At 45.0% G+C, this 16,271-nt stretch overlaps 1 protein-coding gene across 4 annotated transcripts in view; it reads right to left on the bottom strand.

Moving 5' to 3' along the window:
- The window catches only part of Snx29 (sorting nexin 29), a 428,110-nt gene that overhangs the window by 99,015 nt on the left and 312,824 nt on the right, over positions 1 to 16,271 (bottom strand). For all 4 annotated transcript variants that reach the window (XR_005285098.1, XM_038327322.1, XM_038327324.1 and 1 more), the window contains 2 exons: positions 10,462 to 10,517; positions 6,561 to 6,642 (listed from right to left, as the gene is read on the bottom strand). Coding sequence is in view for 3 of the 4 variants with exons in the window: in XM_038327322.1 (XP_038183250.1) it covers positions 6,561 to 6,642; positions 10,462 to 10,517 (138 nt within the window). In the remaining variant the exon portion in view is untranslated. The remainder of the gene's footprint in view (positions 1 to 6,560; positions 6,643 to 10,461; positions 10,518 to 16,271) is intronic.

Here is a 16,271-nt window from a genome sequence, read left to right as displayed (position 1 = left end):
GAGGACCCACAACGGCTCCTGCTAGAATGCTCACTGCACTCCTGAGAACCCATAATGGCTCCTGCTAGAATCCTTTTCTGAATTTGTACAAGCACAGGGGCTGAGAGTGAGCATCTGTGCAACGCAGAATGCAGCCCATTTGCTTTCCAGCCTTTATAATTGGAGAATACAGTCTCAAGCCATTCCTCCAGGCAGGCTTGGGGGACCTGACATTACACCAACAGTATGTCCTGAGGGAGCAGCTCTCACCCTGCTGTGACTGGAGTGGTCACTGTGAGACAGCAAACTGTTTCTGTCTGGCTTTTGTGCATCCATGCTTGTGTACACACTGCACACTGGAGAGGTCCAGATGCCTCCCATCATCTCAGAGATTCAGGTGGCTCTCTTTGCAGCAAATCTGAGCCAGGCTGGGCCCCTCCCTTTGGAATCAGCAGTTGTACTAACCATTTTTCTAGAGTTCCTAAAGGAATTGATTCTATGTTGTGATCTGAATACAAATTGTATTCCACAGGCTCACACATTTGAACACTTGGTCCCCAACTGATAGCTCTGTTTGCAAAGGCTGTGGAATCTTTAGGAGGCAGAGTCTTGATGAAGGAAGTAGGTCACTGAGGGCAGATCTTCAAGCTTTAAAAAACAGCAGCACTTCCCAGCATCTTTAGTGCAGACATACTGTGACCAGCCAGCCTCTTGTCTCTGCCCAGGACTTTCTTGCCTTGATGGACTGTATCCCTCTGCAAATGTGAGCCAAAAGAAACCCCTTCCTGTTGTAGAATAATCTTTTTGTACACTGTGAAGATTGTCACTCAGACTGATTTAATAAAAAGCTGAATGGCCAATAGCTAGGCAGGATTTGAGGGGCAGAAAAGATGCTGGGAAAAAGGACAGAGACACAAAGAGTCACCAGTCAGACTGAGAGGACACAGGATTGGGAGTACAGAATAAAGGTAACCGAGCCACTTGAAAGTATATAAATTAAAAGATAGGGGTTAATTTAAGTTATAAGGACTAGTTATAACAAGCCTAAGTGATGGGTCAAGCTTTCCTAATTAATATAAAGTCTCCATGTGGCTGTTTGGGAGCTGGCTGGTGGGACAGAAAAGGTCAGACTACAGATGTGCCCAAAGCCCAGGCACATGTATCCACACAAGACCCTAGAGAGCTTCAAAAAGGTTCTAGACACACAGAAAGGGGTTCAAACGTGGCTTCCTAGTCTAGTGTCTTTCATGTCAGCCGCAGTAGAGGGACACAACTCTCCTTTCAGCGGCGTGTGTGCTTGAGCCGCCAGTAAACCATGAGCTCAGCCGTGTGGTGGGTTTAAGGTTTTGCTCATGCAGACAGAAAAGGTTACGATACACAGTAAATCAGGTTCAGATGGGGGAAAACCCTCTAAACAGGTTATAGTGTGTTTAACAATGTGCATAGGCTTAAGGGTATAGTCATAAATAAATATTTTAAAAATTACAAAGTCTTTAAAGAGAGAGTAATGTAATTAAAACATAAGCCACATAAGGATGGAAAATATGCAGGGAGTCTGGGTCCTGCATGGTACTGCACTGACCTTAAATTTTTCTGAATGCTGGTAAGAAAACAACAGCTGCAGCCATGCAGTTGTGAAAGAAACTGGTGCATTAAACCAGCCTAAATACTTTAGAAATTCCTTAATTTTAAAATTGAAGCCAGTATTGCTTTAGGGAAGAGGTTATCCTTTTTTTGTTGTTTTTTCATCCGTCCAGATTAGTAAAGATCAGGTTTCATTGGAGGAAACCTCCTGAGTGAGTATATTGGCTACACACATGGGGGAGGAAGCCAAAACAGACTACAGTAACATGTAAGCTGATCCCTTGACATGGGAACAGCTCTGAGATGAGACATGATAAATCTTGTTGGCTAGTGTCCTCATGACTTATTGTTACATGCCATCCATTCATATGGATGGAGATTTATATTACAGTTGGTTATGCAGCCCAAACAGACTTATAAAGTTGACAGATGCCTTTTACCTGCTCAAACACAGAATCCTCCTTAGGTGACTTGTGCATACCATATATCCCATACTTGTGTTAATGCAGATATGTATGTTACCTTTGAAAGTCTATGTATTTTCAGAGCAAGGACACCAGATCTACCAATGAAAACAGGTGGGCCACGCGATCCAGCCTCTCAGGGTGCTCCTGGTGAAGTTTCCTCAGAGTTCTGCATTCAGAGCATCTTCAAGACTGCTGGCTGAGATGGTCCAGCCTCACAGACTATTCTAGCCAGGACTGCAGATAAGTCTTGTGCTTTTCCATTGCACAGAGACTGAACAACAAATAATTCAGCTAACTCTCTCAAGACTTGACAATTATACCAATTTGTCTACGGTCTCCTAAAGATTACAGTACCCCAGACAACAGGAAGCAGTTTGGAGAACATGACGCCCACATTCCCAAGAAATGTGGTAAGTGGTTTTTGATCATTTGATGGGCTATAGATGTTTCTCATCATTTAGGGAAGTTGGTTACAAGTTGTTATTGGTCACAGTCAGGACAAAAGCTAAACAAAGGAATTAGATTCAAAGATCTCTTTCTGAAGAAAAAAATGGGAATGTAGGATATAATGGTGAGATAAAATTGTGGATTGTTGAATCTACTTTTAAACAACAACAAGTCTCAAATATTTTACACTGGTACATGTAGGGAGCTGCAGACCCTCTGACTCTGAACTTTCTATGACCCCTTGCCTACTGGAGTAAACAACTTGTTTTCCTATGCCTGCAGCTGCTCTGAGCACAAAACCCCCAGGAGTTCCTGATAACAAGGAAGTGGTTTCTGGTGGGCTTGCAATGGAAAATCCCCAGAACTAGAGTGTGGCCACTAGTCAAGGAAAGCACTATACAAGCTGCTGGGAACATAATAAAATTGGCGTTCTTACTTCAAGAGTGACCCATATCTCTGTGTGTTGTTTACTCCTCAGGCCCTTGCCTGACCACGGTTCCAGGTGGTGCCATAGGTATGGATTTTTGTATATTGATACAAATTTAAGGCTATTTTTGTTATACTATATCTACATTTCTATTCCTGTTTAAGGCAATTAGTCTTTAAAATTTATTTAGGAAAATAAATACATGTTAATAGTCATCTACAACTATCAAACTTATAGTCATATTAGGTATGCTCTCAAGATCAGGTGGTCATTAAACTCTTCATGGATCTTCAGATTGTATCTGAATAACATAAGGCTTTTGATGACAGTGAGACACATCTGTTCCTGGTAGTACCAATCTACTTTAAAGAAGATGATGGGCATCAGAGACCCTCCAATACAAAATATGCTTTCTTTAACTGTCCTTGCCTTGACTGCTGATAGTGTGCTGGCCAAACTGGACTGGCAGGACACAAAGAAAATGGACTGCCAAACTTTGCCAAGGCAGGATAGGACAATCCTTCAAAAATTTCTCTTTCACAAAAAAAGTCTATAAGATTTTCTAGGCCTGTAGGCCAAAGATGGATGCCCCAACATTGCAGAGGAACCTCGGGTGACAGTCAGCTGTTTCTGTCATTTATTTCAGTTTTAAAAGCTGCTTGCTCTGCACTTCCTGTTTACTAAGGTAATATTATATCCTTCTGGGTTTTTTAATGGAGTTGAAGAGTAGGTATTTATAGTTGCAATTTTCCTTAGTTATAATAGAAGATAAATTAGGTACAGAGTTTTGAACTCATCAAGATAAAATAAATAATGGAATATTTTCTACAAATATGCCAAATACAAATGGACTGGACATTGTAAATATAATTCTTACCTGATAATTGTTCTTATTGTTTATAGTTTTATTATGTTAGAGTTAAAACCATTCCTTTTTATTTAGACAAAGAGGGGAAAATGTAGAATAATTTTTTTGTACACTGTGCAGATTTGTTGCTTGGATTGGTTTAATAAAAATCTGAACAACCAATTAGTTAGGCAGGATTTTCAGGGCACAGAAGATGCTGGGAAGAAGGGTGGAGATGCAGAGAGTTGTAAGCCAGACAGAGAGGAAGTAGGATGGGGAATACAGAATAAAGGTAACCAAATCACTTAAAAGGATGTAGATTGAAAGATATGGGTTGATTTAAGTTATGAGAACTAGTTAAGAACAAGCCTAAGCTATTGCCAAGCTCTCACAACTAACAAGAAGTCTCCGTGTGGTTATTTGAGAGCTGGCTGGTAGGACAGAGAGGGTCCAGATACACTTTCTCCCTTAGGTTGCTTTTTTCAGAGCATTTATCATAGCACCAGGAGAGCAGCTAAAACAATGAGACTAAATCTAAAATTTGTCAGGAGTGGCAGTGTGCACTAAAAAGCCGTGTCATTAAATGTGTTTCTCTGTGTATTTGTTTCCGTATCATGAGTCAGGTATAAAACTGTCTTACCTCACAGAGTTGCTATGAGCACTGACAGCTAATTCTCATAGCATGCAAATCAGTGTGGGAGTAGGATACCTGCAGATGGTAATTATTATTTATATTACTAACTTAGCCTAGTCATTCCTATGCCAATGTTCCCACCTGGCATCACCCTTAGCCTGTTGCTCTATTCTCTATTGTAAATTTAGTATTATTCTTTAAGCTGACTCATTTCCAATTTACTTAAATTTTATTTTTAAAGATTGTACCTCATATATGAGAAAGCAGAATTGTGTCATAAGTCAGAGGCAAATGCAAAAATAAACATAGAGAAAACAAATGACACCTGTTGTTGGCCAAAGGTGTCAATCACCAGCTTCCTGTGTTACGCAAGTAGGGACAAGGGAGGGCATAAAGCTGGGACATCCTCCAGAGAGGAGGCAGGCATGTCTAACCTGCAGCCCGCAGGACACGTGTTCCAAATAGTTATGACTGTGGCTCCACATCTTGTAGATGACAGGGTCACACTGTAATGCTAGATAGTTAGGCACCTTGCACTTGAAGCAGTAGAAGCACTATGAGGGAAGGCTCTCCCAAAAGCTCCGTCATTTGAACTCTAGACACTGTCTTCTAAACTAGCAACAAGAGGCCCTGCTGTCCCCCTCCAGGGGAGGCACAGTTCTCAAGCTGCTTCCACTCTGATAGAGACAGTGCCCTTGCCATGCAACAACACAGCCACCACAGGCACAGCAGTGAGCACCGGAAACATGACCACGTGACCAAGGCCACCACAGATACAGACACAGCAGTGAGCACCTGAAACATGACCAGTGTGGCCAGCAAACAGGTGTTCAATTTATTTGGTTCTAATAATCAGAATCTAACGACCATGTGTGGCTGGTGGCTGTGATGGGACACAGCACGGTTCTGCTGGAGAGCCACACAGGGCTCTTCACAGGCATGGGGTCATCTGTGGTTGTGGCTGTGCTGCCGGAAAGGAGATCCTTAGAAAGTAGACAGTAAGTTGCCACAGGGTACAGTGGAGGATCATCGGTCCCTGCCTTCCTCACTCTGAAGCCCCATGTGGAGGTTTCTTTTTAGCTCTCTGGGAGGAATTAACAGCCTTTGTTGTTAGCAATGGAATTAATTACTCAGAATAACCAACTGCCTTTCCTTTTCACAATGGCTGCCAGGAAGCCTGTAGGAAATTCAGAAAGGACTAGATTGGACCTCAGAATAAATACAGTCTCTGCTCTTTCCTTTTAAGCCCTTTGAGTTATCCAACCCTGGTCTATTTTTCTCTTTGCTTTTATCATTCTTTTCTATATGCTTCTCTAGAAATTACCTCAAGTCTAAATAATATGCATTAAAAAATCTTATAAATAATTCCTAGTGGTTCCATTATTTAAATAAGTCATTTCTATCCATTATCAGAGACATGGAAAACTGCCTAAAATGTTTCCAAATACCAACCAGAAGCACTGCCAGACACGGGCTAATGCATAGGCTACGCATGGAACTAAAACATACACATCCAAATCCCCACAAATCTGCTTGCAGAACTATCTCCAGAGCACACAGATCCTGCAGAGCTCGACTCTGCAGCACTCCTGCAAACAGTGCTTGGACACTTCTGAGGCTTGTTTGCAGAAAAAGGGCCCTTTCTTTTGCAATGTGTAACCTGACTGGGCATGGTGGCACACCTGTAATCCACACACTTGCACGTTTAAGGCCAGCCTAGGCCATGTACCAAGATCCTGTCTCAAAACAACAAAAGCATAGTCTGATTTTTATTAGGGTCCTTTTCCCACTCTCAGACACATGGTTGAGTGAGATCACTGCCAACCCTGGTACAGGGCCAAACTGAGCCAGCCGTGAAAATCAAAGTCTTACCCCTAACCCCAAGATTCAGCCACAGGCCTGAGATTCAAGATGGACTATGAGACATGAACCAGGTCCTGGCTGAAGCCAGATAAGAAGAGTGGGTGTGGTGCTGTGGGGAACAGCCGTCAAGCTTCAGACAGCTGGCAAAGTCACAGAGCAACAGCAACACAAGGCAACAACAGGAAACTCCATGCACATCCTTCTACCTGACCAGTGGCCACACACCACCTCATCAGCTCAGATCCTTGTGCCAACATGCAAAGCACCATGGCACAAGCACAATACTGGTCGGCATGAAACCCAGGTACTTACCTGATACACGTGAAATGCATTGGCTGCTTTGCCTCGGAGAAACACAGATGGGATCCAAACGTTGATCAGTGCCCGATTAGATCTGACCAGAATAAAGAGATGAAAGTGGCCATTTTTACTTATTAAAAAAAAGCAGGCTAAGAGACTATTTTCTCTTCTAAAAGGAATTTCAAACAAGTCATTTATACAACAGATTACATCATACTTAACAGTGAGATAAGGACGTGTTTAATAATTATCACTAGACCTCAGAAGACTATCTCTAAGGACCTTGGTTTAAGGGATGAGTGAATGAGTGTGTGTGTGTGTGTGTGTGTGTGTGTGTGTGTATTTGAAATTTACATATGCAGTGTACACTCTGGAATGAGAAAGAGCTTGGTCTTCAGCTCTAACCAGCTAAGTGACTTTGGCCTAGGATGCATCTGAAGCTCAGTCACCACTTTGATAGAGGAACAGTAATAGGGAGCCATGGGAGGTCATACACAGTAGCACCCAGTTTCTGGAGTACCCCATGGAACCATGTGACTATCCACTACCCTGATTTCTGGCCCTGATCTCCGTGTTCACACAAGAGCTCAGGAGAGCAATACCTATGGTTTGGGGAGTGACAACTGCTTGAGCTTGGAAGAGAAAAGGACAAGGGAAAATAACAAATTAGAAAAAGTCAGATGCCCCCTTGTGACTCCTCTACAGCACTGTGTACTGCAGTCAGACTCACTGCAGTTGCCGAACTGGCACACCCAGAGAAAGGACTAACAGAGAGCTTCCATTCAACTGGCCTGAGAGCACTGAAGTCAGAGGCCCATTACCTCAGCAGTGCGTCCCTGGGTAGCTAGGCCTGGGTTGTGTGAGGAAAGTGGCTGAGTGGGGGAGAGGAAGCAAGCTAGCAAGCAGTGCTCCCCTGTGGTTTCTGCTGCAAGCTGCTGACTTGAGTTCCCTGGATGAAGGACAGTAACACATAGGCCAAAGAAGTCCTTTCCTCCCCCACGCTGCTTTTGGTTATGGTGTCTATCACAGCAACACGGAAGCTAACTAAGACAAGCAAGATTTAAACTAAACTACATGGAGCACAGGCCTATGGTAGAGCACTTGCCCAGCACGAGCCAGTGCCTGGGTTCCATTTGCAGCCATTCCCGAGGATGTCAACTGCACAGACTGTGCTTTCCTTCACGCTGACTTGCTCCACCCTGAGAACAGGTTAAGACACAGTTGACGGTATTTTGGTTATATAACAGTTCTGCCTTATGTGGTGACTTGAGGCACACAACACATACCCCACCACAGCTCCACCAACCTGAAAAGGGGGCTATGGCTGTGCTCTTCAGGAACATCCTGACAGCTGTCTAGGCATGGTGCCCGTTCTGAAAGACCCTGTCTTGCCTCCACACAGAGCTATCCAGGGAGAGGGGCTTATTCTGAGCATTCCTGCTCAGAAGCCATCAGCTTCTTGGGCTTGTAGCATAATCCAAGATACCAGGGGTTTGTTGAAGACTCCATGACCTTCATGATTTCACAATCTCCAGATTGAAAAGCAATCTATCCTCATTTAAACACACACACACACACACACACACACACACACACACACACACCACAACCCTCAGGGGAGCAGCCCTGTGACCTGGCACTTCTAAGCTCTGGGCCAAGGTGGTTCCCTCCTTCCAGAGGACAATAAGCCATGAATGGTCATGTGTTCAGGGTTCAAAGCACACTCAACAATACTTAGTCTCCAAATTGGTCTTTGTACCCAACGGCATTTCTCATGCAAAGTCCCAAAGCTGTGCCTGTGCCTAGAGCACCCCAGAACCTTTCTGTCACCTAGACAGGGGTACAGAAGAGCCATGTCCTGGTTCCATTCTTTTTCCCAACTGCTCAGGCCAAAGCAGATGACCCAGACTGGGTCACATGTTTTTTTTCCAAGCCATTTACTGCACTGTGTTGGAAGTGACTGCCTATGTGACTCCCTCCTGTACACCAGCTCTTTGGTCCTCTCGCCCTCCTCCTATTGATCACTCATCCATTCATGGAATGAGTATCTAGTAGGACCTGGCAGACACAACTCTATCTAAATATGAGAGACGGAGGAACAGAGAAAACAGATGCAGTCATCCCCCCCCCCCCACTTTACCATGGGAGAGGGACAAATTACACAAATTATTCTGCCATGGCAAAGAAAATAGTATAATTTCAGTTTTAAAATTTTATTGAGGCATGGTCTAATCTGGAGAATATCGCATGTGTATTTTGGAAGAAACCTGTTCTAGGCTTGATCTGTAGGATCCACATGGCCCATGTGTTAAATGCTTGGCGCCCTGTCTGTGATCCAAAGAGGAAGTCTAGCGGAAGGGAATTATGGAGCCACAGTCTTCCTCTAATTCTCTTTGCTTCCCAGCATCATGACGTAGGCAGCTTCCTGCCAGCCCTGACATGGTGCTTCAACACAGGCCCAAGAACTAAAAGTCTGCCTTAGCACCAATTGAAACCTACAAAACAAAACAACCCTTTTAATTCTATAAGTAATAAAAATGTAATTTTATAGTAATAAAAGCTGACTAACACAAGTGTGTATTCTATTTGTATCTGCATCTTTAGCTATGTTCTGTTTAATTTCTTTATACTGTTGTTAAAGCTCAGTTACTTACTGACCTTCTTCTGGTGGTTCTATATTGGAAATAGTGTGTAGCTTAACTGTTATCCTAGAACTGGTTGTGTTTTAGTATGTTTTTATATCATGTATTTAAGGCCCTGTGGTTGGGGTGTATACATTGGAGTGTCAAGGTCATCTTTAACTTAGATCATTTTCTCCCTGTCCTTGCTTCCTTATCTAGCACATCCACCTCATGGCAGCCCCCAAGACAGATGGGGCTCCCGATGCCCTGTGCTGTCTACAGTCCCACACCAGGTGCTAACATACGCTGCAAAATTGGTTCAAGGACTTTCACGCTATGTGAAAGGGACACTAGGCTTACGTGAGGTCAGAATATTGTAAGACCAGCACCTAAGATTCTCCTAGCTCTAGACAAGATGCTCTTTCCAGTGTCCTGCCTCCCCCATGCTCTAAAGTAGCCTTTCTGAGTGACCGTTCTCATAGGGAGGCAGGATCTTTGTTGTGTGTCCAGCTGTCTTGAGTTCCTGGGTCTAAAGCTACATAGGCTGGACCTTCACCCACTGACCATAACCACATGAAAAGGAGGAGGCTCGCCGGGTGGTGGTGGCGCACGCCTTTAATCCCAGCACTCGGGAGGCAGAGGCAGGCGGATCTCTGTGAGTTCGAGACCAGCCTGGTCTACAAGAGCTAGTTCCAGGACAGGCTTTAAAGCCACAGAGAAACCCTGTCTCGAAAAACCTTAGAAAAAAAAAAAGAAAGAAAAGGAGGAGGCTCTCTCTGGCCCTGTGTTCCTTGGGAGCCTAAGGGTACTATGGATTCCCAAAACAGAAAGTGTCTGAAGAATGACTGCCCCCTCAGGGGTTAGCAGCAGAGCCCTCAGACAGAATCCAAACCAGTCAACACCACAGCAATGTTATTATTATGAGTGGGCCAGACAAAAGCATGGAACATGGGGCAACAGCAAGGTGAAGAATAGAGTGTGGGCCCTGTGCAAAAGGAACCTCAGCTCCTGCTTAGATGGCCATGGCCTAGTGGGAGTGACAAGTTAAAACTTCTATGTGACACCTTCCCAATTTTAAATGTCAAGTCAAAACCGAAATGATCTTGAATGCCCAGGGGAAAATCAAGCACATTAGACAATTTGGACCTCAGCAAATGTTCCCAGGTCTATAACCAAACGGGTTCTGTGTGCACCTCATGGACGTTTCTGCCAACCGTTGCAGACTTCAGGACATAGGCTATCAACAGGGTTCACTCTCTGAGGGCCTCTTGAGAGCACATGCATAAACTTACATTTCAAAATCTGATAAACTCTGGTCTTCAGATGTTTGGCTCAAATCTCCAGGCACCTGCAGTTGGGAAAAAGGAAGAAGAGGGAAGAATGCACAGGTTACCACAGTTTGCACATTCACCAAAAACTTGTCCCTCAGAATGAGGGGGAAAGTGGCTACTGGAAAACAGTAAGATTTCATGGAGAGGTGGCTGGGGATGATGCTGCAGTCATAAAAACACACTGCCATGCGCGGTCTTAATTATCTTTAATTAAGAAAAGGTACTGCTAATCCTATTGAGATAATCACAGGCATATAAAAGCATGTAATTTTGGAGCCATAAAGGACTAATTAGGATTGGAGATACAAGATATCATCTGTGCAAAGAAAAAATATCTATTGTCACCGTGAGGAGTATCACAAATGTCACACCCAGTATGTGAGCACAAAAGACCACTATTCCCTCAAAATGGCTGTCCTTTTGTCCCATAGTGTGTGTGAAACTGCAGGCAGAACGAGCATGAAGGCTCCTGGCTGAAAAGAGCCAGGGGACAAAAAGACTGGTGACAGAGCCAAGCAGTGTCACAATGGCCCCTACTCATACTGCTTGGGGCCTAACCACATGCCACAAAGCCAGGTGAGATGGCCAGGAGGTACCAAGAGTAAGTGATCTCCAGGGACCGTTAGCCCCCAACCCTGGCCTGAGATAGGGATCAATTAACAGGGCTGGCACAAGGACTTACAATAACTATGCTCTGACTCTGGGATCCCCATACTGGTAGATGCTAAATAGAGACCATGTTATCCCACCCCCAAGGTGAGGAACTTCCTTTTGCCATCTGATTAAAATGGTCTAGGATTTTAAGAATGCAAACAAAGAAAGGGAAAACAGCTGAAACAAAGAAGAGTGTGGGGAGCACGGGAAAGTTGTCCACAATACCCATTTAGTTCCACTCAGCTGTAGCGGCAGGAGCAAGAGTGGGCGGGAGCCTGGGTCCTGACCTAAGTGCCCTAGTACCAACTTAGTGCCCCCTTCTTCCCAGCTCCACAGCTGTGAGCAAAGCAATTCTCTGAGATACACGGTGATGAGTAGATTCAGAATCATCTAGAAGACTGGTAAGGTACACCAGTGTGTTTGCGGGGACTTGTCTGAAGGCAGTCAATATGTTCAGAAGACTCAGGAAGCAAATACAGAAAGCATCACATCAGATCTTCAGGCTCTGTTCAAATTTTATGTAAGCACGTAGACCCTCTGACCAGCTGAATGCCCAGGGAGCTCCAAGGGATGTGACTCCTGTGAGCTACCACCCATGCCAGGTGGTCTTCTTGGTCAGCTGCCTTTGAGTCACCCATGCCCCTGAAAGTAACCCTAATAAATCCACTAGATCATCAAGACAGGTAGAATCATTGCTTTGCCCCCATCTGGGGAGAACAGACATTTGTTCGTATCTCCCCAGGTAAAGTCACACAACCAAGAGGAAGAAGGCCCACCCTCAATGGAAATGGTTTGGGGAAGCCTGCCAGCCAGCATTCCTTCTTACTGCTTCTCATCTCAGGTGCTCTGCCATTCCCCCTCACCATGGTGGACTTCAAAGCCCCTGCAAATATGACCCAGAATAAACCACCTTTCCCCTTAGGTGGTCTAGCAAAGCAGCTCAACTCCCCAACATGTTAACAGTGAGGATACTGACACTCCCGGGGTTATTCTGAGGATAAAATGTGCCCCAAGCCACAGCCACTGGTTGCGAGCTCAGGTGATGGTATGGTGATAGTTTAGTATAACAGAGAAGTAAGAGTTGTACATTGCTATCTGTGACGATGCATGAAGAATCTGCCTAGCCAAACTGAGGGTACCTTTCAGTCCATGTATAACAGCCTGGAGGGAGAGTGAGCCAGCTCAGTCTTTGTGGTGTCTTCAGAGAGGCAATTAACTGGGCCCTGGCCACACAGGTTTCTGAAAAAGTGTTGCCTAGAGATTCCTACAAACCCAACAGGGAGCCATCCAAGGGCTTTTATGACCATCACTTTCTTGTGGTTGGCTGGAAAGAGTTGAGATAACATATTCAGAAGGCAGGAAGCTGTAGGTACCAAGATCCCTAAAAAATATCATCCTTTGAGAGAGAACCTTTTGCCAAAATTGACCTAGAAGTAGCAACCCCATTCACCAATCAAAATGTCCGTAAGAGATCATACCTCAGGCAGCAGATAGAGCTCAGTGGTAGAACATTTGTCAGCATGGACAAGGCCCTGGATTCCAACCCCAGCATAAACCAAAACCAAATCTCAAGTTTTCTTAAAATGTGTACAAACTATTCAACTATATTAACAATGTTAACTACAGAAGAATAGAGAGATTGGGCCATGGTCACACAAGGAGGCCCGTTGAAGCGAAAGTGAGGGAGCACCATCCTGGATAACGCACAACGAGCAGTTCACAGACGCTGCCACTGATGACAGCAGGTGGGGAGTGAGGTTTATAAGAGGGAAGGCCTCGGTTTTCATTACCCATCTTTCCATGGGATAACAGGAGCTGTCTTCTGAGGAGCTCTGAAAACTGTGGGTGCTGCTGAAGAATGAGTTGACTGTCTCTCCACTATGAAAAGATCTACAAGACAGATCTGTAAATAAAAAACCCTGCTGTAGATGCAGGCCTAACACAACCAGGGCCCCACACGGAGAGGTGAGACCTACCTTGCACATCAGAACCCTGCAGGTATGAAAGCCAAGGCACAGATGGAAGGCATGCTCTGTGGGTGGAACCTGGGCCACTGGCTGTTCATCATTATACCCATTTCTTTTTCTTCTATTTCAGACAGGTTCTCATGTAGCCCAGCCTGACCTTGAGCTCTCTATATGGCTGAGCCCTTTTGATCTGCTGTTTCCATCTTCCCAGAGCTAGGATTACAGGCATGCCCCACTCCTGATCTATGTAGTATGGGCACTGGAACCTGGGCCTTTCTGCATGTTTAGCAAGCACTCTACCAACTGAGCTACATCTCCAGCCAATGAGTGAACACACTAACCATGTATGCATTTTGAAATAAAGTTCTACCAGTTATAACCTTAAATGAGGTGGCAGCTTATAGTTTCAGAGGTTTAGTCCTTTATCGTCATGACTGGGAGCATGGTGGCATGCGGGCGGACATAGTGTTGCTTACATCTTGATCAGAAGGCAGCAGGAGATAGTCTGAGACACTGGGTGATATCCTGAACGCAGGAAATCTCAAAGCCCATCCATATAGTGACATACCTCCTCTAACAAGGCCACGCCACTCCCATAAAGCCACACCTCCTAACAGTGCCACTCCTTATGAGCTTACAGGGGCCAATTACACTCAAACTACCACATACCCAAATTTATAGTCTACATAAAAGCGGTGGGGGAGTGCACATGGCCAATATGCTCCCTGTGTGTAACAGTGCCTTGTCGTTACAGTCGTGACAACAAAATACAACTAGAAGATAACAGCAAATTCAGATGAATCTGAATTAAACACTTTGGACTTTTCTGCAGTAATCTAAAACAAGGATGTTTGAACTGACATGCATTCTGGAGCAATCTGAGTATTATCATTATTAAAGTAGATATTCTTACTCCATCTTCTCCTGGGTCTGTTGCAGCTTAGCGAGTTGCATAGTCGGTTGGGAAAGACTTTGCCCTTAGAACCACTGGTACAAGTGGGAAGGACAGAGGCAGGGCTCCGAACCATGTACCCTTCCTTTTCCCGCTGTGGCACTATGCAGAGTCCAGACATGTCCAGTGCTCCAGTGATGAGGGGCAGCTCACAGGCACTGCTCCTCCCTCAATCTCTCCTCAGCTCCTGAGGCCAGGGACAGTTCAAGATTAACTAGAGGAGGGACTTGGAGGTGTTAAGGACAGCAGCTCCTTATCAGCACACGAGAGCCACCATCTTAAAGGCAGTGTCCCCAGAGAATCCACCTCAGAAGAGTCTCTGAATGTGTGTGTCCCTCAAGCAAACACCACAGGCAAACCAGAGGCAAGAAAAGAAAAAGACATAGGGCAGGCATCAAGCTGCCACTACAAAGCAAAGTACTTCCTCAAGGAAGAGTAGGAGGGGGAAGAGGAGGAAGAGGTACTAGGCAATTTTCTGACAGCAAGTATCCCCTCAGAGATACTGGTTTTCTGGGAACATTCTAGAGAGTGAATATAATTGCTTAAAGGTTGTTAAGTCCTGCCGGCTTAGAGGCTTTTCTTTTAACTCTGTGGCATTACCAGGATCAGGAAGGCAGGAGATATTTATTGTGTCTTCCTGAGTCCTGCAGAGGCTGCTTGGGGGAAAAAGGCTATGACCTTGGGGGGGGGGGGGGTCTTTGGGGAACCAGGCTGGTGACCAAGTCAGGCTCTGCACCTTCTATACCATGATGATGGAGGATAAAGGTCAATGTACATCTGAAGTTTGTCTGTCCTGCTGTCTGTCCAAAGTGATGCCAGATCTCCCCTGGGCTCACACCAATGTCAGAAAGCATACTCTTGTTCTTTTTTTTAGTGCTGGGTATACCATATATCACACCCCAATATTCTACCAATAAGTTATACCCCCTGTCCCTTTCTCTAGTTTGTATTTTGAGACAGGTCTTACTAAGTTATCTGAACCAGGCATGCCTTGAACTTGGAATCTGTAGGCGGAGGCTCTCTTTTGTGCCTAGCCGCCCAGACCCAAAATAACTACACAGAAACTATATTAAATACAACACTGCTTGGCCAATAGCTTAAGCGTATTTCTAGCTAGTTCTCACATCCTAAATTAACCCATTTCTTATTATTTTATATTTTACCATGAGGTTTGTGGTTTACTGGTAAACTTCTGGGCATCTGTCTCATTCGGCAGGTACATGTCTTCCGCTTGACTGCCTGCGCTCTCCTCCTATATCTGCTTGGAATTCCTGCCTTACCCTATTCTGCGCTGCAGTAGGCCCAAAGCAGCTTCTTTACTAACCAATGGTATTCACAGCATACAGAGGGGAATCCCACATCAGGAATCTTCCTGCCTTAGTCTGTAATAAATAGTATGGATTGTAGCTGTGTGCCACCAGACCTGGCCAGAATGCTGATTCCATAGCACATTCTGGTCATAAATAAGTATGGAACAGAGATATTTTATAAGGCAAATCAGAGTACTTGCTAAATACAACATATCTTAGATGCTCTGAAACCTGAGGAATCCAAGAAGACCAGCTCTGGGTTGTGATCTCCTCTCTGGCTTGCCCTCCATGCAGGCATAATGAAGTGGCCAGCAAAGTATCTGTATCTGCTTCTCACTGGCCCCAGAAAAAGGCTGTTCCCCACTGGTCTGTGGTCTAGGCAGTCATGAGGCAGCAGTGTGGTACAAAGTCAGGCAAAGTCCAATCACTGGAGAAGCAGGACAGACAGATGCTTGGGTCCTTCTGGAGCAAAAGCCCCCAGTGTTATGCCCAGCCGGGTAGACAGTAAGAGGTACAGCAGTGTCCACTCCCAGGCAGCATCACTGCCTTTTCCATCTCAGGGTTCCCTGAGGGCTGGAAGCAGGGACAGGCCAAAGCCAATAATCCTCACCACACCCCACCCTCAATGTCACTATGGAGTTCTAGCCAGAATCCGTCACTCTGACTAGAGAACCTACCCAAAATGGCCACTCTGTCTTCCATAAATGGTTTAGAAGGGAAGTGAGGTATGGAGGGGAGTACAGAGAGATAGCAAGAGAGGAGAGGAAAGCAGAAGAGAAATGAAAGAGAAAAGGGACCATAAGCCAGCTTGTTCAAGCCATCAGGGAGAGCATAGCATCTCCTATGGGCAGAATCAGGATTAATGGTATGCGCCATCACTGCCTGACA

This window comes from Arvicola amphibius, chromosome 4, assembly GCF_903992535.2.
Source record: "Arvicola amphibius chromosome 4, mArvAmp1.2, whole genome shotgun sequence".
Classification (NCBI taxonomy): Eukaryota; Metazoa; Chordata; class Mammalia; order Rodentia; family Cricetidae; genus Arvicola; species Arvicola amphibius.
Note: the sequence above shows the minus strand (reverse complement) of the source record. Positions and strands in the feature narration are given on the sequence as shown.